We start from the raw sequence: 25,117 nt of genomic DNA, 5'->3' as shown, positions 1-25,117 counted from the left end.
TGGTCTCTGACTCATAGTGAACAATTGGCAGGTGGCAATTTCTCAGCTACAGCTTCTAAAATATCAAAAATAGAAAGTTGGGGCTTAATAGAAAACCACTGGGAGGGAAATTCTGGTATCTTTTTGAAAAAGAAGCAAAAGCATAAAGGATTTTATGGATTAAGCTTTTGTGGAAATTAAGTGATCTATCCAAAATGAGATTCCTAAAGCTAAGTCCATATAGCTAAGGAAATGATGTACTATATCTATCTATATTTTTAAGAGGATGCAAGTAACTGAAGATTAAAAAGTGCAATTTCCCTGCTTACACAGTATCATAGCAGTGCATTATGCACTAAACATATGAACTCTTGACTAGATGGAATGGGATAAATTCAAGCTCAAATTCTTAGCCTCCTTTTAGGAGGCCCTAGAAGACCAATTGTGTCAGCTCTTTCTGCTACTGGTGATCTCTGCACAGTGAATACCTGTATTTTGAGAAAGCAAATACAATTGGTAGCCACTATAAATCAGCCAAACTCATGGAAATAACAAAATTAATGGAATTTTATTGACAACTTGAAGTTGCATGTGACTTGTGTAGCTCAGTAGAAGCAAGTTTCAGTTTAGTTTATCAAAATACTTCAGTTTTCCAGCTGGATCTGGGATTATCTGTGTGAGAAAGAAAGTGAAAGTGTTGGTCTAAAAACAAAAGGAACAAATATTATCTACTTCATATTCTGACATTAATGGTCACAAACTACATCGAGAAATTACCTTTCACCTGTTCATATCTAAGGTTACTTCTTATCTTTAATGAACACTAAACAGTGGAGGGCAGTAGGAAGTGGAGTTCGAGAAAGAAACAGAGTCTGCCTGGTTGAAAGAATGTACTCTACTCTGATTTTCCCCATAAATGAACTTAGAATTATTTCCATAAATTAACATCTGTACTCAAGTGCCTCAGAGTTTACTTACAGCTCTTGTCTTGGCCACCACGCTCTCATGGCATCTTCGGGTTTGATCTAATTAAATCAAACACATTTAGAAGGCATGGCTACAGATGTTAATATATTCTGAAGAGTGCTTTGCAGAACTATTCTGCTGTTTAAGTGCACTACAGCTTTTGCACAGAAAGCAGAGAGAACTTATTTGTATTTACGTCAGTGCTATACATTTATTCGGGCCTGATATTCTCAGCAATGAGTCAGTTGTCAGCAACAGGCGTACAGAAACAGCAGATGCTATAAAGTAGTAATCTATTACTGCTATCAACGGGTCTCCCTTTTATTAAGTGTATTCATAGGCTTGACCCTTCTCAGAACGGGAAATCGCTCACTTGTCAGCTGCTAATGGACAGATTATTCAGTTTAGCCAGGGTAGTGGAATGCATGATTTCCAATGCCACACATATGCCATCCTATAACCTGCTTTCACCTTAAAATCTGAAGAGCCAGTTTTCCCCACTAAGACAAATCTCAACTAGCCCATGAATGTAATTCTCAGCGTCTGCCTGTTTCGCACTGTAATACAGAGGTCTGCTGCTCTGCAGCAAAGCTAGCCACTTCAATGTTGCCAGTTGCAACTTTTACTAGAGATTATACAGACCCTTTGGCTCTCTGCATGCACTGTTTGAGATCCTGTATGTAGATACAATTTAGGGACTGTCTTTTAATGTGTGTCAGTACAGTGACTACCGCAATGGGACCTTGAACTTGGCTGGAAACTCCAGAAGCTACCAGAACACAGTTTATTAATAATGCTATATCAGTTAAAATCACTAGCATCCTATTGACATTCTGAAAATTGTATTGTTTATAAATAAGCCCATTGTCTGTATGAATGAACACATTTCATGGCCCTGCCAAAATGTGGTATTTGCTGCTGTCATGTATTCATGTATTCAACTCAAGGAAAGGTGCAGAGACCACTTCAATTTTTTGCTGCTACTGAAACCTTATAGAATTTCTTTCAAGGCATCTTTTATTTATTTTTATTTTAATTTTTTTTACAAATGCTGTTTGTGCCAACAGCTGAAACAAGCAACAGCAGAAAAAAGGGCAGCTTCCAATAAATGCCAATGATGTAATATTGTAGCTGGCAACCTTCTGTAGCCCAGTTTCTTAGGGCATGCTTACATGTACACCGCTGTAGCGGTGCTGATGTACCGGCACGTCTGGTGAAGATGCTCTAGGCCGACAGGAAAGAGCTCTCCCATTGGAATAATAAAACCACCCCCGTGAACGGCATAACCTCTCCTGCGGACAAAGTGCTGTGCACACAAGCGCTTATGTCGCGCAGGGGGGGTGGTTTAACAACACCACATGAGTGACACATTACGCCAACACAAGATGTGTGTGTAGACATAGCCTTAGAAAAATATTTTCTTTGTTCTATTGGGGCCTGATTTAACGTACACTGAATTCAGTTGCTCCAGTGGGCATTGAACTGGGCCCTTGCTCTTTGGCTCATAATCTTGTTAGTGTGAAGAAACAAAAGAAGAGATACTGTGCTGCAAAATGCATTCCATTTTACAATTCTAATAGTGGTAGGGTGCTTTGCCCAAATGTGGGCAATTATACATAGCCTGAGAAGTGAGATTATTTATACTGAGGAACTGCCTAGGAACCCCAATCAAGGATCAAGTCTCCATTATGTTAGGCACTGTACAGGTAAGACATAGAGAAGATAGCCCCTTCCTCAGGGAACTTCCAACTCTCTCTTGACCTGTGTTGCAGGATGGGAGGGAAATTCTCCCTCTAGTTAACTCGCTGGTGCTTGAGGTTTTGATCATACATTGGAAAGTTGACGGAGAAGGAAACTCCTGATGCGAAAAGATTAGCTTTTTTCCTGCATGAAAAAATGCAATACTGCAAACATGATATACTGTAATAAATCACTCAAAATTCCAATGACAACAGATTAAGAACTTATAAAAATATCACAATGCACAGGGCCTAATATTGTGCTTCCATTCAAATTAATGAGAATTTTGCTTTTGCCTTCAGTGGAGATAGGATTGGGTCCCTCATTTTATTTAATCATGCAAAATAACGAATGTATGCTGAATATAAATACGGACTTACTGTTTCACTGCCAGGTTTCCAACCAGCAGGGCAAACTGAAAAAAAAAAGCAAAAATGAAATTAACTTAGTAGAAAAGAAATTATTGTTCTCATTTATTTGGGTTTCTGGCCATTCTCTTGAAAAACTAATCTCTGAATTTTAAGAAATATAACAAGAAGGTGCCACATGTAAACATCTGCAAATATGTTACGTGCTTATTCATCAGACAGTATCCCTAAAACATTCATATTGATACTACTAGCAGGGCAGGTTGGATTGTTCCGTTCACTAAAAAAATGCTTGGTAGAGTATGTTTTGATTTCACTGTTTACAGTCTACTTGTCAATTTACTGGCAAAGGAATAGTACCTCCCGTTCTGAAGATGAATCCCTATTCCACGAGGACATATGGCGCCAAGATAAGAGCAACAATTCCATCAGGTGGAAATGGAGACAGGTATAACTTTCTTTAGAACTAATGCCAGGAGGCAAGCAGTACTGTGGCAATGAAGAAAAATTAAAGCTCTCTCAAGCAAGCAACTGTTTTGTTTGATACCCTGCTTAGGAAGTAAAAGGATTAGGGTGATCAAAATAAAAATTTGCCATTCCTGCAATTGCTCAGTTGTTCACGTACAACCTAGGTAGACGCTTTAGGAGACCAGGGAGCTGATCCTGCAACTTCATATGGGTGCGCGGACCTTGTGCCCAGGCAGACTTGCATTGGCTTCCATGAGGCTCCAGGATCTGCCTGCACGGCTGGGATTACACAACAGTAGCACAGGCATTTTATCCCCTGCAGACAGAGCTGCCAGCTGAAGTGTGGTGAACATAATAAAAACCTTGGAGGATTCTTCATCCTAGCCTTTGCGCAGAGTCCAATGAACTAGATATGTACTGCCACAGAAATCCAGCAAAACCCAACAGGATTCCACGTGCCTCACAGGGAGAGTCCAGTATTGCGTAAGGTGAGATATAGCTTTATTTGAAGCTGAACCAAAAGGACTTTATCTCCTTCATGAAAACGGTCATTGCTTTTAAGTATCAGAATTTGTTTTTTTTCCAATTCTGAATTGTGAAATAGAGCTGTTCATACAGATAATGTTACATTACATGCTAACATGTTTCAAACTGCACTACGTTAAAGCACACGAGGGAACCTGGCAGGCGCACCATCAGGATCTACGCAGACCAGTTGATGTGCCACACATTACTGCGCTTCAGAAAGCACACCCCTACAGTGTGCATCACCACGCCCTGTAGACAACCCTAGAACGAATTGCAGCTGTGTCACTTTCCATAGGTTTGCTTTTAAACACCAACACTTTAAATTGAGAGCAGGAAGATTAGCCAGCTGAATACATGAGTTAATTATTAAAGTTGAATAGTTTACTGTGGGCCAAATCCTCAGCTGGTGTAATTTGGCACAGCTCCCTGAAGTCAAGGTAAAAAGCTGAAGTCAATGGAGCTATGCCAGTTTACACCAGCTAAGAATAATTTACTTTAAGAGAAGAGCTAGGAATATTCAGTCTTCATTACACTGGGCACCGAACCCAACCCCATTTTCGGGGATGCTTTTCACTGACTCGAAGTACTGTATCTATTTTGTCTTTGGACACCAGCCCCCTCCAAAAAAACAACCCCAACCAAAACAAAAAAATCCCAACCAAACATTAAGATTACACTAGCAGTGCCTCTTGAATCAGCTGCAGATTGTCCAAATGTATTAAAATACTGAGCCTGATTCTTCACTGCCTCATACTTTGTGCAGTTGCTTATGCTTAAGAGTGGAAAATGAGTGTAAATGCTACTGTTTTGATTTAATAATGTTACAACCACTTTGCATTCTCTTTGGACACTACACTAAGTGCAAGGCAGGGCAGAAGCAGGTCCATTGAATCTTGAATGAGGGGAACAAAAAACTTTGCACAATAACAGCCACGAAGCTATCAAATGTTGTGGTATGCCTTGCTTCCTAATAGCTAAAAATACACCTCCCAAACTAAATAAAACCTCAGCATAATTCCCATTGCCAAAATATTGAAAACAGGCACCTTCTCCATGTTTGTCAGTGTACTGGAATGCTTGTACTAGACGAAGTGTTTCATCCACTGATCTGCCGACAGGAAGGTCATTCATTGTTATCTGTCGAAGGACCCTCTTATCATCAATAATGAAAAGGCCTCTGCAAAAACATGGAATTTTTCTTTTAGATATAAACCAAATTATATTGATCTCTATTATGCGCTATTGTGGTGTCCAGATATTGCAGCATGCCTACTCGAGATCAGCAGTGACTGGATCTCTCCAAGCACTACACAAGCAAGTTAAGTGCAGGTTCTGTGTTAACTTTTAATTTCCTTTGCAACTCCCTTCGCATTACTTTCTCATTCATAATGCACCCAGAATATTAAGGATCTAACCTCCCCCACCTCTGGAGTCCTTCAATATCAGCCTCATTTATAGGAGGTGCTTTTCATTGACACAAACAACTCCATCTCTCATTGAAAGTGCTCTCAATTTGCAGTGCTCTCAGATCTTGCTGTGATCTAGGTAAGGTCAAGTCAGAATTAAGAAAGCAGTAACAACGTAAGAATGGCCAAACTGGTCAGACCAAGGGTCCATCTAGCCCAGTATCCTGTCTTCTGACAGCTGCCAATGCCAAATGCTTCAGAAAGAATGAAAAGAACAGGCACTCATCGAGTGATCCATCCCATTGTCCACGCCTAGCTTGTGGCAATCAGAGCAGGCGGTTGCATCCCTGAGCATCTTGGCTAATAGCTATTGATGGACCTAACCTCCATGAACTTTTCTAGTTTTTTTTTTTAAACCCAGTTATAGTTTTGGCCTTCACAACATACACTGGCAAGGAGTTCCACAGGTTGACACTGCATTGTGTGAAGAAGTACTTCCTTTTGTTTGTTTTAAACCTGCTGCCTATTAATTTCATTGGGTGAACCCTGGTTCTCGTGTTAGGAGAAGGAGTAAATAACACTTTTTCTCCACACCAGTCACGATTTTAGACCTCTATCATATCCCCTTAGTTGTCTCTTTTCCAAGCTGAAAAGTGCCAGACTTTTTAATCTCTCCTCATGTGGAAGCTGTTCCATACCCCTCATAATTTTTGTTGCCCTTTTCTGTACCTTTTTCAATTCCAACATATCTCTTTTGAGATGGGGTGACTAGCACTGTATGCAGTATTCAAGGTGTGGGTGTACCCTGGATTTATACAGTAGCATTATAATATTTTCTGTCATTTTATCTATCCCTTTCCTAATGGTTCCTAACATTGTTGGATATTTTTGACTGCTGCTGCATACAGAGTGGATGTTTTCAGAGAACTATCCACAATAACTCCAAGATCTTTTTCTTGAGTGGTAACAGCTAATTTAGACCCCATCATTTTATATGTATAGCTGGGATTATGCTTTCCAATGTGCATGACCTTGGACTTACCAACACTGAATTTCATCTGGCATTTTGTTGCCCAGTTTTGTGAGATCCCTTTGAAACTCTTCACAGTCTGCTTTGGGCTTAACTATCTTGAGTAGTTTTGAATTGCTGCAAATTTTTCTACCTTACTGTTTACCTTTTTTCCACATCATTTATGAATATGTTGAACAGCACTGGTCCCAGTACATATCCCTGGAGGACACCACTATTTACATCTCTCCATTCTAAAAACTAACCATTTATTCCAACCCTTTGTTTTTTGTCTTTTAACCAGTTACTGATCCATGAGATTACCTCCTTCCTTCTTATCCCATAATTGCTTACTTTAAGAGCCTTTGAGGAGGGATCTTGTCAAAGGCTTTCTGAAAGTTCAAGTACACAAGATTGCATCTTTCTGGGATGATATGATGATGCTTAAGAACTTTTTTTATATGCACTTTAAGATTTTAGACTTCATATGGAAGTCTTGAACACTATTTACCCTTAACTATACTGCTTGATAAGTAGATCACTGACATTAAACGCTGAATTGTATAAATGAGACCCTAACAGCCTTTAGAATGTATGTGCTAAGAGCTAGTTGCATGGTCCTTAGTAAAAAAATTACAATGATAAACCAAAAGCACTTGTTACACTTAAATATCTAGACCTGGTAAGATAATGCCCGCTCAGTGTTTACAGCATGGTATTAAAGAAATGTACAGACTTGGTCCACCTAGGCCAGTTTCCTGTCTCTGACAATGGTCAGAAGCAGATGCTTCAGAGGGAGGTTTCTGTCTCACAGTTGGCAGATGTGGGATAATTTGCTCTACATTAATTCCTATAATATTTAAGGACTGATTTTAAACCCTGAAGCATGAGGTACAGTATCCCTCCAAATTTTTTAGTACTAACTATAACAATGCTGGATATTCTTGACATCCATGGACATATCTAATCACTTTTTACATGTTGCGAATGACTTGCTCTGGCAATGAGTTCCAGCTTCGTATGGTGTGAAAAAGTATTGCCTTATGTCAGTTTCTGAATTTGCTACCTTCTAATTTCACTGGATGTTCCCTTGGTCTTTTTATGAGGCAAGGAGAAAGTTCCTGACCTACCCTCTCTCTACCATTAATTATTTTATATACTTTGAAAGTGTCCTCTCTTATTCTTCTCCTATCTGAAGTAAATACCACCAGTCTTTTCAGTCTCTCTTCAAAGCAGATGTTTCCCATGCTGTTGCTCATTCTCATCTCCCTTTGCTGAAGCCCCTCTAATTCAACAATTTCCTCTTTGAGATGGGGTGATCAGTTCTGCACACAGTACTCCAGACTGCACCATTTATTTACATAATGGCATATTATTTTCCTTCCTATTCCTTATGCATCCTAATATCTTGTTTACTTTTTTGAATGCAGTTGTACACTTAACAGAGGTCACTGTGATGCCCAGGGCTCTTTCCTGAGTTGTTACAGTTGATTTAGAACCTTTGTAAGGTGTATGAATAGTTACTTTGCATTTATTGACACTGAATTTTATTTGCCATTATGTTGGCCACTCACCTTGCTTGGTTAGGACTCTCAATCTCCTCACAGCCTTCTCCGATTTTGACAAACCTAAATAACTATCACTTGAAAATTCTGCTACCTTTACAGAGCATTAAAAAACACTGGACCAAGTATAAAACCTTGAAGAAACCCACCGCTAATCTTTTGAAATAATGAAAATTGACTATTTAATCCTAGTTTCTGCAGCTATAGTAAGAGCATTTCAAAATTAGACTTTCAAAACACAAGCCCACTTAAGTTTCACTTTCTTCTAAGCCAGGGGTCAGCAAACTTCGGCACATGGCCCGTCAGGGTAATCCGCTGGTGGGCCACGAGACATTTTGTTTATGTTGACTGTCCGCAGACACGGCACCCCACAACTCCCAGTGGCCACAGTTTGCCGTTCCCGGTGAATGAGAATGGGGAAGTGGTGGCCAGCACATCCCTGTGGCCCACTGCTTCCTGCAGCTCCCGTTGGCTGGGAACGGCGAACTGCGGCCACTGGGAGCTGCAGGGGGCAGTGCCGTGCCTGCGGACGGTCAATGTAAACAAAATGTCTTGCAGCTCGCCAGCGGATTACCCTGATGGGCCGTGTGCTGAAGGTTGCTGACCCTTGTTCTATGCATTAGCTAATCAGACATAAATATTTAAGTAGGACCTTTCTCCTTCCAAGTCCACCTTCTTTACCTATTTACTGCAGCAAAGATACATTTCTGAATTTGCGACATTGTCCAGATAGGAGATCTAATGTCAAAAAAACACATGATGTTTTCACTATAGGATCAGGTAACTGCAGTGTAAGGGAGACAGATCTGTTTCAAGCATGAGTATCTGTAGTATTAACAAAGAACACTAAAAATGAATGGGCAAGAAATAGTACTGTATCAAACAATGCCACAACTACCACTAGACAAGATGTACACCTGTGATCAGCAGCAAGATGGTCAATAAAAACATCTGACAGACAGTTCTTTGCCAAATCTTGAGTTCATCGTTCAGTTTCTCCTAATAAAACACTAAGTAATGAAGGAAAAAAACAGAACTGGGAGTTCAGATTCTGGAAGGATAAAGCGTTTCAGTTCACCTTTAAAAAAAAAAATCAGAAATTAACTCTGAGATTTAAATTAAGAAATAATTCCTTGTGGACTAAGAGCTTTAATATACAATTTCAGCTAAGTTGTCAACAGTCGGTGGAAAAAATGCCTCTATAAATGATATGCTGACTTCCAAATGGGAAGCTTAAATGGCTGGTTTTTAACCCCATGTGGCTTATAGCATTCTGAAAATTTTCCTTCCTACTCATTTCCCCCCCCTTCATGCATGTTCATTTGGTTTGCTATTGTATATCTTCGACTGTTGATCTTTCTTTTTAAGAAAAGTACTTTATCCACATAAATAGACCCATTATATGTTAAGATACTAACTACTGTGATGAACACAGAATATAACTAAATAGTATGAGAGAAAAGTGCCAATACTGAGTGCCCCTTTAAATGGAACTGGTAAATGCACTGCTATAACAAGACAGAATGCACCATAATGGTATGTAGTACCTAAGTGTGTGCCCTTGGTCCTCTAGATATACTCCATAATCCTTTGAAATCTGGTGTGTCAAATCTGAAAGAAGTGGGATCTTCATTGGTCCAAGTCCTCCTTGTTTTCGTGGAGTATTAATCCTTTGGCAAACAAAAGAGATGCACATTTATTCTTCAGAGAGATTTTTATTCCACCTACAAATACCTCATGCAACTTTTCTGCAGAAGGAATAGCTGTTTTTCTTTTTTCTACTCGTTTGCTCCAACCTGCTTCCTACACTCCTTCAATGTGTCCATTTATAGTTGCCTTACTCTCCTCTTCATACCTCCTTCTATGCTTCATTTACACTTGAAACACCCCCCTTCTCTCTTTGTGGCCCAACTACCCTGTCTTTCTTCCAAATCCCACAATTAAAAACCCAAGGAAGATTTTTTGGGGTATTAATCCACCAATAGAACAACTGATCATAAAGTTGGATAAATAATTTGTAATGAACAATTTATTCTAATGGTAACACCAAAGTCATCATTTTTACTTTGACACCTTCAACAATAAACTTTATTTTGGAATTTCTTACCATTAGTTTTATTACTTACCACTTTTTATGCAACATAGCAACACACCTCACACCTTATCATTCAATATTTACTTGACAATATTAGTGCATCAGACAGAGTATGTGAATTTGTGGAAGCAACCCATAATCTAATATGTATCCACCAATAATTTCCTATAAAAGACACATGGGTAGGCTACATACCATGCTAAGTGAGTGAACTGTGAGTCAACAGAACATGCTACCACTTCAGTGTTTATTGCTCTGAATTCTTCAATTCTGTCACTGAAGGCGATAATTTCAGTTGGACACACAAATGTGCTAAAAAATTGAAAACAAAGTAAATTCAGAATTCTCAGAATATCCAGGGAGTGATTTCTCAGTTAGCTCAATACATAGCTAAATTTGTTTCTATAGAGAAGCTAGATATTGTTTGCAGTATATAAAATAGAAAAATTGTGAATTACTTATCACAACTATTGTTTTTATTTACAGATAGAATCCAATATATACAATTAAAATAATTTACACTTTACAAAGTAACTGCGTTCCTAACAGCATTCATAAATATGTTCACAGATGGATTATCTATCTTCAAACCCTGTGCAAGTGGTTTGTGAATAAGATTGAAAATGCAGTCAGTGCTGACTTAGTAATATTACAACTTACAGTTTAGCTACATGTACAATTATTCACCATTTAAAACTGTACAGGAATTACTGGATTAAAGTATGACACACCAAATTGCAGAGAAACAGCTGTCATGATTTCCTGGAAACTAGTAATGCAAGTTGTAGCTATTTTGCATTTGACTTCTTCCTGCTTCTTCTGGGCACAAAATTACACTTTAAATCACAATTGTTCAAGCTTTGAGGCTAGGAGGAAAATAAACCATGATTCCAATTATTTTCACTATCAAAGCAGCTACCTGTCTCTACTACTTACCCTTTTTTTGTAAAGTGCTTTGAGTTCTACAGATGAAAAGTGCTATATGCATTATTAATATTATTAGTTTACTGTATGTTTTGTTCCTCATTTCAAGAAAACAAGGGGCCTGATTCTCCTCTCATTACACTGGTATAAATCAGGAGTAATTCCATTGACTGCAGTGGAGTTATGATAGTGTAATGAAAGGAAAGTCCATCCAATAATTTAACTTAAATGTATCCCATGACATCCTTGAAAGCCTGTAAGAGGAAATCAGTCTCCCTCAAAATATCTTCCAAAGCATATGAAGTGAAGAGATAAGAGATAATGTTGCTGTTCCCTGTATTCATTTTCCATTTGGGGCAATGAGTTGTATGGTAGCAAGGAATGTAAACATTGCCCAGGAAAATGTTACAGACCTACAAAATGTCAAGTGCAGTTGCAATCAACATCTTAATGTTTCCTGACTCTAAACAACACACTTCCAAAATTTGGGAAGGGTGGGGGGGGGGGGGGAGGAGAGGGGAGTATATATCTTGGTATGTCTGCATCAGTTTTACTTACAAGTCAAGAGGGTAGAAGAAGAAGACAAGATATTTTCCTTGATAATCTGTTAATTTCAGCTCTTTAAATTCGCCATTGATTACTGCTGTTCCTTCCCAATAAGGTGCTGGCTTGGAAACTAGAAACATAAAATACAGATCTAAATTGAAGAATAAAGCGAAGCATGTGTACATAAATGAGGTTGTTCAGCAGGTACACATGTCCAAGGACAGTTTTCTCTCTGGATGGATATCTGTGGTTCCTTACAGTGAAAAACACTTTGTAGGACACGATTTACACAATCAAACTTTATTAATTCATTATTAATTTCAACCTTTCACAGGAGGAAAGCACACCACACTGGGGTCATGCTGTGTTTAAAAAAAAAATGTACATTTCAAGATGCATCAAATGCACATAACTCAACAGATTTGTGTTCACAAATTTCTGAACCATTTGAAATATTGCCAAGGATAAGGCTTCACGATAGAAAACGCTGCACACACCTACCATGACCCCCTTAACACATTACAAGTTTACTACAGGCTGATGACAGCTCATAACTTAGGATGTTGATTTGCATTGAATGATGTATGGTTACTGAGATATAGACTTCAGTAAATTCTATTTTTCTATAAATAACTTATGTGCCATGAGTAAAGAGTGGTTCAATTTCACATTATTTTTACTCCTTAGCAAAAAGGTTTTCTAAAATTTAATTCTGCAGGAAATACGTGACAGATGATGTGTTCATGGCACAAATGCTTAAAATATGTAGGTTGTCTGCTACTGCAACCCATCTATAAATTAAATCAGTGGTTATTGCACAAAAATATTCGGACTACACAGCAGAAAAAGATTAAGGATATGTCTACACAAGCACCTTTGTCGGTATAACTTATGTTGCTCGGGGTGTGAAAAAACACCGCACTGAGCGACATAAGTTACACCGACAGAAGCACCGGTGTGGACAGCATTATGTCCTGACAACATAGCTACCACCACTCATTTGAGGTGGTTCAATTATGTTGACGGGAGAGCTCTCTCCCGTCAGCATAGATCAGCTACACAAGCGATCTTACAGTGGCACAGCTGCATTGGTACAGCTGTGCTGCTGTAAACTTGGTAGTTTAGACAGGGCCTAAACGTTGACAATAATTGCTGTTGACAATAATTGTCTAATATTAATCAGCTTGACATTTCAGTCACGTTTAAATACCTTCCGTTTGATACTGGATCACCAACATACTGTCCTCAGGCATGGAATACTCAGTGTTATGTGCTTTGATATTGAGTTATGCGATTTGATACTTCAGCAGCATTTCTCAATATCAAAGCAGTACTGAAGTAGCATTTGTCAATATCAAAACACATAAGGCTGAGCATGCCATGCCTGAGGGCAGTGTGTTGGTGATCCAGTATCAAACTGAAGGTATTTAAACATGACTGAAATGTCAAGCATATATTGCTGGGTAAGTTATTATACGGCTCAAAGCAATGTTTGGAATGGATTTAAAGGAGAACGGTAGCATGCTGATTAATATTAGACAATTATTGTCAACAGCACAGTAACTATTATAAGTTTGTATGCAGTGTTGTAGCCCTGTTGTGGTCCCAGGATATTAGAGAGACAAAGTGGGTGAGGTAATATCTTTTATTGGACAAATTTCTGTTGGTGAGAGACACAAGCATTAGAGCTTACACAGAGCTCTTCTTCAGGTCTACACTACAAATTTACATTAGTGCACCAATGCAGCACATCTGCGAAAGATGCTCTAAGAGGATGGGAGTGAGCTCTCCTGCTGACATAATGCTGTCTACATGGCAGTGGTGGGCAACCTGCAGCTCGTCAGGGTAATCCACTGGCAGGCCGCCAGATAGTTTGTTTACATTTGCACGGCTGCCCGCAGCTCCCAGTGGCTGCAGTTCACTGTTCCTGGCCAATGGGAGCTGTGTGAAGCAAAAGCCAGTACGTCCCTGCGGCTCGCGCCGTTTCCCACAGCTCCCATTGGCCAGGAACAGCAAACCGCGGACACTGGGAACTGCGGGCAGCCCCAAATGTAAACAAACGGTCTGGCGGCACGCCAGTGAATTACCCGGACAGGCCGCAGGTTACCCACCACTGCTACATGGGGTTAAGGTCAGTATAACAACATTGCTCAGAGGTGTGGATTTTTCACGCTCCAAGAGATGTAGTTATACCGAAGTATGTATGTAGTGTAGACCAAGCCTCCAAGAGTCACTGCTAAATACAAGGTGGAACAGATTGAAATGTGTGTTGACTACTTATGCTAAACAACGGACCACTCAAGATGAAGTAGCCCCTTAACACCCCTCCAGTCATAGGGAGGAAAAGGGGGGGGGAGGGAAAGAATGTTTTAATGAGCCATGAATCCAGTGTCTATATTCAGTCCATGAGTTTTAGGCACGTCTAGACTACAAACTTAAGTTGACCTAATATAGGTTGACTTACAGCCACCGCAATAATTACTGCAGTGGTTCATGTCCACACTACCCTTTCTGTTGGTGGTGCACGCATGTCCTCACCAGGAGCACTTCCACCGACTTAAGAGGGGCAATGATGGGGGCTGAGAGCATGGGCTCCCAGCTCTGCATGCTGCTGCCCACCGGAGCCCAGCTGCCCTCTCGGTAGCCTGGTGGGGAGCCAAGAGCCTGGATGACCGGACTCTAGCTGGAGCTTCCCACCCACCCAGGGTGATAGCCCAAGCTGTGAGCTGGGCTTTCTTATCAATTTCACAGCTCCAGCAGGGAATCATGAAATTGACAAGAATGGCAGCCAATGTAAGTAACCCGCAATGTCTACAGGGACACTGCGTCACCCTAACTACACCAACATAAACCCTACACCTCTCATGGAAGTGGAGGGATTATGTCAGTGTAGTGGAGCACTTACATCGGTGGGAGCAAGACTGTAGTGTAGACACTTATGTAATTAGGTCAATGTAAGGTGCCTTACAGCGACCTAACTCTGAGGTGTAGACCAGGCCTATGTGTCTGGCAAAGTTATGAATTTTAAGGTCCCAGGCTCATCTTTTGAAGTGATGTATAGTTTTTCTTTGAGGACGAGGACTGATAGTGACCCTGACCTATCAGTCGTCACCCACAAAGGAAAACAGCACAACACTTTCAAAAGATGAGCCTGGGACCTTAAATTCATAACTTTGCTAGACATGGACTGAATACGGACACTGGATTTATAGCTTATTACAATAATCCATAATGCTCTTACAACCCCCCTAGTTGCTTTCTCCCTGTCTCCTCCCTCTGATTGGAGAGGTTTGAACAGGCCACTTCACCTTGAGTGGTCCCTTGAAATGTGTGTTTAGCATAAGTAGTTAACAATCTGTTCCACCTTGTCCTCAGTGATACTCATAGTTAGTTTCCAAGACTTGAAGAGCTCTTTGCAAGCTCAAAAGTGTGTCTCTCTCACCAACAGAAGTTGGTCCAATAAAAGATATTACCTCACCCACCTTGCTTTGCTAATAAGAAGACTTGGCAGAGTTTGATTTTTTTTTTTAATAATTTTGATATCTGCTTAAGCATATTTTTAGATTTTTTTTTTATTTAAACTTTCACAGTTAGAGGAAATTATGAGTGAGGGTGTCACACAACCATGTGACAGCAGATGTTGACAAAAGTTTAACTTTTTGAATTTCAACATCACATACCAAAAATATACTAAGTTAATATCCTTAAATCAAACTCTAAGTTCTCAAGCAGCATTTTTCTTACTCTGCCTATCTGTAAATTTGACTTTTACCAACATTTACAGATTAAAAATCAAATCCTTAGTAGCCTTGTTATAAGATATCTACATTAGTAAATGAATAATGGCATTGAAAACTTGTACTGTCTTTTTATTTTTATTAGCACAACCTACAAATTTTGGTACACATACCAAAGTCTTTCTCTAGTAACTTACACTGTACACATTTTTATAAATTACCCATACACACCAACCATCACAAGATGCTTCATTTGACAAGTCTAGTTTATTTTATTTATGATAGCACTTTGCTGTCAGTGTTTTGTAAAATTCTTCACTATGAAACCTGGAGACTTCTCAGTAATACTCTTCTAATGAATCTCTGCAGATAAGAGGGAAGACACTATCTATTTCCAAGTATGGGCAAGCTCTACATTTCTATTTAGAGCTGGTTAGGAATTTTCTGACAAAACATTTTTTGTCAAAATGCTTATTTGTGGAAAACAAAACTGTCCGTGGGAAAGGGTTGGTTTCAATGAATCTCCCGATTCAAATTTTTTCTGAAAACTTTGAAATTTTTGATGTTTCTGAAAAGAAATTTCAGTTTGAAATAACTATATGAAATTTTTGTTAACTTATTCCAAAAGTTAAAGGTTGAAATCTAAACACAATGTTTTGATTGATCAAATTAAACATTTTTTAATTATCTATTTGTGAACATTGGAGATTAACTTTTCGTCCAGATTTAGCATGGGAAAAATGGCACTCTCAAACTTTTGTGGATCAGAAAAACATTTCCTGCCGAGTGTTCTACTGTAGATGAATGTAACTGGGAATCTCACTTGACTACAAAACTTTTGAAAATTTATAGAACAGATGACCATTTTAAAAAGGTGCTAGAAAACCCCCTAACTGTAACTCAAACAAAATTATCTGCCCCTGAATCTTCAGAGTAATCAATTCACATGAGAGCTCTCTGAACATAGCTAACAAAACAAAACAAAAAAATTAGAATCACAAACCAGATTAAATCTAATTTCAGGAGACTTTTAATGCAGCTCACTTTTTGGTCTGATCCTACCATTCTTTTGTACACAGAACACTTACTGAAGCTAGAGTAGTGCACGTAGCTCACCAGTCACAGTGTGACCCCTTAGTTCATAAAATATTTTAAATCTTAATGACAACCCCAAAGAATTCCATATATTATTTACATTACTTCCCTTCCCTTATTCTTTACTACTGCCCCTTCAATGAAAACAGCACCTTTGTTAAAGAGTTTCATCTGTTACTCTGCTGCTGATTTCCTTCCCAAGCTCTCCATGGTAGTACAGATGACAACCATGACAAATGATTGTCATCACAAACCAGAGACTTTCAATGGGGAAGGAGGGGAAGAAATTCAAGAATAGATGAAGACTTTCATGTGAATATTCACAATAATCTAATAAAACAAGCTATACAAAGTTCAAAATTGAATCTTGAAAAACAGTGTGTCTGATTCAGTTTGTTCTGCAGAGGCCCTCTATTAGGCAGAAATCTGTCCATGTTCATCCATCCTACTACTTGATAACTGAAGTACCTCCTCTGAACAAAGCTGAGTCTGTAACAAAATAAGTAACTGAGTAAATATACTTTTCTATTTATTAACTGATAAACAGAAAAGTTATCTAGAGTTGCACTCCAATTATGCCACTGACTTTGGATGGGGTGGATGCTGTGGAGCTCCAGTGAGTTCATTTAGGCTAAGTGTGGCTACAGGAGTGTAGCTACACAAAGCAAGCTACAGAAGCAGAGGTTTAGAACTTCCATAACACAATCTGGGGGTAGGCTGACAAATTCCAGCTGTCTCATGTGCATCATGAGCAACCAAGATATGCAAAAGGATTCCAACATACTGGCATCTAGGACTAAATCTGTAATTTACTCCTATTTAAAGAATCTCCCTTTATTTAAAAAAAGAGTTTAACATGGTCTATATACACTATTTAGTTCTACAGATGGGGTTAATGAGTGGCATATTCCTCACTGCTAGTAGCTGTCCATTGGCATGGTTTTTGATTCCCCAAACAGGCTCCTTTGCTTTTGACAAACTGTATTTTGGTAGAAATGTTAACTTAGAACAGTTATCTATTTACAACGAGAGGAAAAGGCAGAAACTTTGCAAAAACTTGGCCCATGGTACTAAATACCTCCCCCGTGAAAATCTTCAAGCAGGATAAATTCTGATCTTCAGATTACTTAAACGCGGCAGTGAGGGAGCTGCTCAGGGCTCTCTACACACTTTAAACCAATAGGCTTTGTCTGACGTGGCTTTCTCCCCCAGCAGCAGCGAACGGTGCATCTGGCTCAGAAAAGCCAACAGCGGGAGCGAAGTGAAGCGCCCACAGTTTAGGATTGCAATAATCCCCCCACCCCCTCTACACACACACAGGTTGCCACTATACCAGACAAGGTGCACTGTACCCAACAGCTCTGGGTTAGCCCGCCTGGGCCACTTTTGTCCTCCATCGCAAAAAGGGCTCCTCGGGAGGCCGCTTTGCTGCGATGCTGCGCAAGGGCCTGGGCTGGGGGGCGGGCAGACAAACCCCTTCACAAGCGTTAAGGCAGCGGGGCGCTGGCTGCCCTGCGAGGGAGGGGTCGCCGCCTACACTGCACAAGTGGAGGGAAACTGAGGCCGGTGGGAAGCCGCAGAGAAACCCGGCCCCACAGCTGGGATCTCTGCTCCTGCCGGGCCCACCAGGGAACCCCACTCCCTCGACCCTTTTCCTGGGGTGTCTGTGTGTGTGTTGGGAGGGGGGCGGTGTTAGCCTGTGGCCTTCAGGCGGGCGAAGGGGGACAGGGCAGGAGGGGCGGGCACTGCGCGCCACTGGTTGCGGCGCTGCAGCGGAAGGGGAGGGGAGGAGGCTGCGGTGGGGAGACGGGAAATTGTTCGGCAACGTCCCTAAGCAGCCCGCCCGCCCGCGCCGCTACCTACTCTTGGCCTGGCTGAGGTGCAGGGAGTGGTCGGAGACGGGCACGCGGGCCGCCTCCCCGGGATAGACCTGCCCCCCCGCGTAGTAATGGCACTTCTCCTCCGCGCGGGCCTGCTCCTGGGCCGCCCCGGGCCCCGCCAGCACCAGCGCCCAGCACAGCGCCAGCCAGCGCCGCGCCGCCTCCATAGCGCCCGAGCAACTGCACGTCCCGCCGCCCGCGAACAGCCAGAGCCGGGGGCCAACAAGGGGCGGGCGGGCGCGCTGCGCGCGGGGCGGGGCTCTGCCCACGAACACACACACGCTCCGCCCCTTCACATTGTTCCCTACTTCCCTGCGGCTTCCCCCACACACCACCCCCCGCTCCACGTACACACGCTGCCCCCTTCCCACTGCTTCCCTGACATTGCCCTTCCCTTCCCTTCGCATCCCCTCCCCTTCCCTTCCCTTCCATCCCATCCAATCCACACACTGCCCCTTCCCACTGCTTCCCTCACACTGCCCTGCCCTTCCTCTCTCCTTCCCTTCCCTTCCCCTCCCATCCACACACTGCCCCCTTGCCACTGCTTCCCTCACACTGCCCTTCCTTTCCCTTCCCCTCCCCTTCCCTTCCATCCCATCCAATCCACATACTGCCCCTTCCCACTGCTTCCCTCACACTGCCCTGCCCTTCCTCTCTCCTTCCCTTCCCCTCCCATCCACACACTGCCCCCTTGCCACTGCTTCCCTCACACTGCCCTTCCCTTCGCCTCCCCTTCCCTTCCATCCCATACACACACTGTCCCCTTCACACTGCCCTTCCCTTCCCTTCCCCTTCCATCCCATACACACACTGCCCCCTTCCCACTGCTTCCCTCACACTGCCCTGCCCTTCCCCTCCCCTTCCATATCATCTACACACTACCCCATTCCCACTGCTTCCCTCACACTGCCCTCCCCTCCCATTCCATACCATCCACACACTGCCCCCTTCCCACTGCTTCCCTCACCCTGCCCTGCCCTTCCCTTCCCTTCTCTTCCCTTCCCTTCCATCCTATACACACACTGCCCCTTCCCACTGCTTCCCTCACACGGCCCTTCCCTTCGCCTCCCCTTCCCTTCCATCCCATGCACACACTGCCCCCTTCCACTGCTTCCTTCACACTTCCCTGCCCTTCCCCTTCCATCCCATACACACACTGCCTCCTTTCCTCTGTTTCCCTCACACTGCCCTGCCCTTCCCCTTCCATCCCATATGCACATTGCCCCCTTTCCACTGCTTCCCTCACACTGACCTCCCCTTCCCTTCCCCTTCCATCCCATATACACACTGCCCCCTTCCACTGCTTCCTTCACACTGCCCGGCCCTTCCCTTTCTATCCCATACAAACACTGCCTCCTTCCCTCTGCTTCCCTCACGCTGCCCTGCCCTTCCCCTTCCATCCCACATGCACACTGCCCCCTTTCCACTGCTTCCCTCACACTACCCTTCCCTTCCCCTTCCATCCCATACACGCACAGCCTCCTTCCCTCTGCTTCCCTCACACTGCCCTCCTCTCCTCACACACCCTGCTACTCCTTTTCATTGCTGCCCTCACTGCCCAGCCCTCCACACCCCATCAACCTCCCCTCCCAACACACATGCACAATAGCCACTCCCACTGCTTCCCCCTGCCTTGCCTTCCCGTCCTCTCCTCTCCCATACGCACACTGCCTCTATCCACTCTTTCCCGACATTGCCCTCCTCTTCCACTATACACACACACAGCCCCTTCCCACTCCTCTCCTACACACTCCCCTCCCCTCCCCTCCACCACACATGCACTGCCCTCCTCTCCCTCCCACCACACACACAGGCACAGGCTGCCCCCTCTCTTCCTTCCCCTCCAGCTGCTCTCTTTTCTCCTATCCAGTCTCAAATATCAAATGTCCTGAAAAACTTTTATTTCTAGATCCTTGTGCCACCATTGACAGCAGTCAGAGATTCATTTCAATGAGACTTTGTTGGCATGACAGGCTATACAAGTGTTGTGAAAGTGTTTGTCTTTTTGAAAGCCAGAACCCTCAAGCGTCTGACAGAGCTGCAGTGAATCTATGCTCAGGCTATAATACACTGTGGCTAGGGTTTCATCTTCCAACATCCATTTGTAAGCAGTGTGCATTCCTGACACGGTGGCACCTCACAAAGTTATAGTGAGTGCACAATGCACAGATCAGGGGGCTCCCCATGTAATAAGGGATGCTAACACACACACACATATAAAAAGGTACAAAGGTAGGTCTGTGCAGCAAGATTTGGATCTATGTGGTGTATTGTAAAGCAATGATTCTCAACCAAGGATTCGAGGCCTGCTGGGGGGGCCGTGAGCAGGTTTCAGGGGGGCCTGTCAAGCAGGGCCAGCATTAGACTCACTGGGGTCCTGGGCAGAAAGCCAAAGCCCTGCCGCATGGGGTTGAAGCCCAGGCTCTGAGTCCCACGACCTGAGGCTAAAGCTGAAGCCTGAGCAATATAGCAGGCACTCCTGTGGCATGAGGCCCCAGGTAGTTGCCTTGCTACCCCCTAATGCTGGCCCTGGCTTTTATATGCAGAAAACCCGCTATTGTGACACAGGATGGCCATAGAGATTTTATAGCATGTTGGGTGGGGTGAGCCCATGGGAAATCTGGTGGGTATCTTGGGGAATGGGAGGCTGTGCCTCCCCAAACAGCCTACTGTGACTGGGCCCCCAGGCCAGCGTGCCCCCTGCAGGGACTTGGGGCTGCCGGGATGGCTGGTGCTGGGCTGTGCTGCCTGCCCAGCGCCCCGGGGCTGGGGGTGCAGCAACTGCGCTGCCTGGTTGCCTAGAGCCCCCGGGCTGGGGGCAATGAAGCTGTGGCGCACTGGGGCTGCTGGGGCCTCGCTTACCCGCCCCCGGCCTTCCGGCACTGGGGCTCGGGGGCTGCAGTGGGGGTGCTTTAGGCTCCTGTGGGGGAGGGGGAGGCAAAAGGGGAAGGCGGGGTGGCAGAAGGGGAGGGGAGAGGTGGGGTCTTGGGCAGAAGGGAAGGGGCTGGGGGTTAGCCTCTGCCGGGGGTTAGCCTCCCCAGGTGGCCAGGGCGGGGGGAGCCTCAGAAAGAAGAAGGTTGAGAACCCCTGTTGTAAAGGGCTGATCCTGTTCTGTTCTATCTTTGTATGCAGGATTTCAACTTAGGTCCCATGCCTAGTAACCAGAGTTCATATACATTAAGGTGAAAAGTAACTCCCTCTTGTCCTGCGGGTCCCGTCACCATACCACCCTTACTTCTGCACTGCTGCTGGCAGTGGTGCTGCCTTCAGAGCGGGCATCCGTCCAGCAGCCGCCGTTTTCCAGCCACCCAGCTCTGAAGGCTGAGCCTCTGCCAGCAGCAGCACAGAACTAAGGGTGGGAATACCATACCCTGCCACCCTCACTTCTGCGCTGGCTTCAGAGCGGGGTGCCTGAACGGTGCAGAGAAGACGATGACACAAGAAGCAAGGAGAGAAAATCGGAGGATAGCAAGGGAAATATGGCTATTTTATGGACTTTCCTGGAGATGTAAACCACAGAGCTGTATCCAGTACAACGTCTCCCAATCACTGCAGGATTAGGGAAAGGAAAAATCTTTTTTTTTTTTTTTTTTTTTTTAAGTTTGGTTATATTTGTTTGGTTCATACTAAAATATAATTTGTTGATTTCTATTAACAATATTCCTTAATAATTTAGAAGACAAAGTAGACCTAGTTAACGACTTTTATTGATTATTGATTTATTTGAAAGTTGTTATTGCGATGTGCCATACCTGGTTGCTAAGTATTAGTACAATATAATGCTGCAAGTATCGTTATTTCAACTGAACAAAGAATGGTTGTAGAGAATGTATGTTTGTTGGGGGAGGGGTGTTACAGGAGGGCAGGGAATGAGGGAAGTGTGAGAATAATATTCTGGTATAATACTTGGGAGAAAGCCAGAGCAAAGGTGGATAGGTCAGTAGCTAGAGAATATATTCAGACATATTTTTTAATTTTTTGCTGCAATTGCTTTTAATTTATTTTTCGACACAAGCTACTACTTTATAAATGATGTAGAATATGTGGTTGTAAATATCACTGGTACATACACTAGGTACGTACAACTGGTATGTACAATAGGCTACTCTTTTTAAATAAACTTGTTATGACTGAATGTGCAGCGGTATTATAGTAATTGGTAATGACTAAGGATATGATTCTGTCACAGGTTCCTTGACTTTCTGGGACCTCCTTCTGGGGCAGGGCGGGAGCACCTGTCAGCCCTGGGGCTGCCAGAACATCTGATCAGCACCCAGCTCCAAGCCACGGAACAGCTGACCGGTGGTCAGCCCCAGGGCTGCTGGAGCCAGTGGCCAGCCCTGGAGCAGCAGCCCCTGGAACAGCAGTAAGCCCCAGTAGCACTCTGTTTGTCCCTCCCCCCAGGGTATTTTTAGTAAAAGTCAGGGACAGGTTGTGGGCTTTCCTGAATTTTTGTTTATTGTCTGTGACCTGTCCCTGACTTTTACTAAAAATACCGGTGACAGAATCTTAAGTAATGACAATAATACTGCTGCACATTCAAAATCATAACAAGTTTAAAATTTAAAATTAAATAATTCCTTGAACCCTGGCACCTCTTCCATTACAAATTAAACACTGCCTCTAGCTCCCACAAATGCCCCTTTGTTCTGCTTCCACAACTCCTCAGTCAGCTATCAGATGTTGATTGGTAGATGCTTTCCCTTCCAGTCATGCCCTGGGTCTGGCTCTGCAAGTTCTCAGCAGCTGACCCACTGTTTGTTTTTTGTTTTGTTTTGGCTAGTATTCACACTCTGACAGACTAACTGAGAAGAAGCATAGTTGAAGGTGGTGGAGCATATGTGTATTGTCAGCTAATTTACAATAGAGAGTGATCACAAATTCAGTGTCTGATAATAAAAGATAATATATAATAAATGACATGGGCCAAAGGAAAAGCAACATTTTATTAACTCAAATAATTTCATTCCTTGACCTGCCACCCCCCTAATAGTAATAAAAATTAAAAAATCTGGAAAAAATAATTCTTTATAGGATCACCTATCCAGGAATCATCTAGTTTCTCTTCCAGGTTTTGTTAAGTGAAAAAAATCTACAATGCCACTGTGAAAACTGTTAGTTTTCAGAAAACTTAACTTTTGGTCTCCTGATCTGGCAAGCCAAAATTGGATGGATATAACAAAAGAGAGTGAGAGAGCCTTCACTAATATAATACCCATCTTTCACTTTACATCAGTATTACACATGATCACAGTTAAAAGGATCAGGGCCTATGGTTGTACAAATCTCAGTGTGTGTGTGTGTGCGTGTGCACACACATGTGTGGAAATCGGAGTTCACAGGTAATCTGCACAGTAGTGGTGACCAGGGCCGGCTCTAGGATTTTTGGCACCCCAAGCAAAAAATTTTTTGGCCGTCTCCGCTTTTTTTTCGTGCCTCCCCACCCCCGGCTCTGCCCCAACTCCGCCCTTCCCCAAATCCCCGGCCCCATCTTCTCCTCCGGGCGTGCCACATTTCCCCCCCCCCCATTGCTTCCTGTGGCTCTTCCCCCCACAACGCCCTGTCCTAGCTCACCTCCGCTCCTCCTGCTTCCCTGAACACACCGCCGCTCCTCTTCTCCCCCCTCCCTCTCAGGTGAGGTAGAGGCAGCGCGTTCAGGGGAGCAGGACGAGCGGAGGTGAGTGAGGGTGGGAGGGGGTAGAGGAACTGCTCCCTGTCCCAGCTCACCTCTGCTCCACCACCACCACCTCCCACAAGCGCGCCACCGCTCGACTTCTCCTCCCTCCCTCGCAGGCTTGCCGTGCCAAACAGCTGTTTGGTGCGCGGCAAGCCTGGGAGGGAGGGGTAGAAGCGGAGCGGCGGTGGCGCGCTCAGGGGAGCAGGCGGAGGCAGAGCAGAGGTGAGCTGGGGCGTGGGGGCACATTTCTAGGGGTGGCATGGCCGGCGCCGGAATGCCGCCCCTAGAAATGTACCCCCCAAGCACCTGCTTGTTTTGCTGGTGCCTGGAGCCGGCCCTGGTGGTGAGGACTAGCAGGAACACTCCTTGTTAAGTTTCCTGGTACCCACCTTTCACAGAAAGTGATGCCACAGGATAGCAGAAAGCAGCAGCAACCAAATTTAAGAAGGAATCACCCAACTGTTTTTTTCCCCTGCATGAACTCTGTAGGGTAGCTTCTACAGTTTAGAACTCTGGATAGCCCAAGTCCGCATACACCAGCCATTTATAAACTTGAACATAGAATTAAAAGATTTTAAAATGTGTCCTTTAGCTGGCAGTATTAGTAGGTCCCTTCTCTTATCTATGGCCTGGTCTACAGTACGCGGTTATTTCAGAATTAGCCGAATTAATTCAAAATAAAACTGATTCTGTCCACACAACCAAACCTTTTTTTTGATTTAAAGGGCTCTTTATTCTGGTTTCTGTACTCCACCTCGGCAAGTGGAGTAGGGCTAAAATCGAGATCACAGTTCCGGTTACAGGTACTGTGGATGCAATTCAATGTTATTGGCCTCCGGGAGCTATCTCAGAATGCTCCCTTGTGACCGCTCTGGACAACACTGTCAACTCTGATGCACTAGCCAGGTAGGCAGTAAAACCTCCAGGAACTTTTGAATTTCATTTCCTGTTTGGTCACCATGGCAAGCTCATCAGCACAGGTGACCATGAGCATAGTCCACCATCACAGGCAACCATGTAGAGTCCACCATCACAAGAGACCACGAAGTCCTGGATTCGCAGATGAGCTCCAGCATGGTCCAAACGGGAAGTACTGGATCTCATCGCATGTTGGGGAGATGAATCTGTTATGGC

General features: G+C 43.5%; 1 protein-coding gene across 2 annotated transcripts; it reads right to left on the bottom strand.

Annotated features, from left to right (window-relative positions):
• Window positions 1-528: 528 nt before the first annotated feature.
• On the bottom strand, window positions 529-18,542 carry PRDX4 (peroxiredoxin 4). Of its 2 annotated transcripts, XM_048863040.2 has the most exons (8): window positions 18,290-18,542; window positions 11,607-11,724; window positions 10,320-10,436; window positions 9,577-9,699; window positions 5,096-5,226; window positions 3,066-3,100; window positions 958-1,004; window positions 529-651 (listed from the first exon to the last, which is right to left on the bottom strand). In XM_048863040.2, the coding sequence occupies exons 1-8, from the start codon at window positions 18,471-18,473 to the stop codon at window positions 648-650; spliced, it is 759 nt and encodes a 252-aa protein (XP_048718997.1). In that variant the 5' UTR covers window positions 18,474-18,542; the 3' UTR covers window positions 529-647. The 2 variants fall into 2 exon arrangements, with proteins under 2 accessions (XP_048718997.1, XP_048718986.1); XM_048863029.2 differs by lacking the exon at window positions 958-1,004 and having other exon boundaries at window positions 18,290-18,541.
• Between the last annotated feature and the right edge of the window lie 6,575 nt (window positions 18,543-25,117).

The sequence above is a fragment of the Caretta caretta genome, chromosome 1, assembly GCF_965140235.1.
Source record: "Caretta caretta isolate rCarCar2 chromosome 1, rCarCar1.hap1, whole genome shotgun sequence".
Classification (NCBI taxonomy): Eukaryota; Metazoa; Chordata; order Testudines; family Cheloniidae; genus Caretta; species Caretta caretta.
This window is presented reverse-complemented; position numbering and strand designations above follow the sequence as displayed.

Excerpts from the sequence above, each read along its gene's own strand:
- PRDX4 (XM_048863040.2), bottom strand. The coding sequence starts at position 18,473 with ATGGAGGCGGCGCGGCGCTGGCTGGCGCTGTGCTGGGCGCTGGTGCTG. Across the intron at positions 10,437-11,606 it reads TTCTTCTACCCTCTTGACTT|CACATTTGTGTGTCCAACTG; the intron begins GTAAGTAAAACT and ends TCAATTTTTTAG. Across the intron at positions 3,101-5,095 it reads CACTGACAAACATGGAGAAG|TTTGCCCTGCTGGTTGGAAA; the intron begins GTGCCTGTTTTC and ends TTTTTTTTTCAG.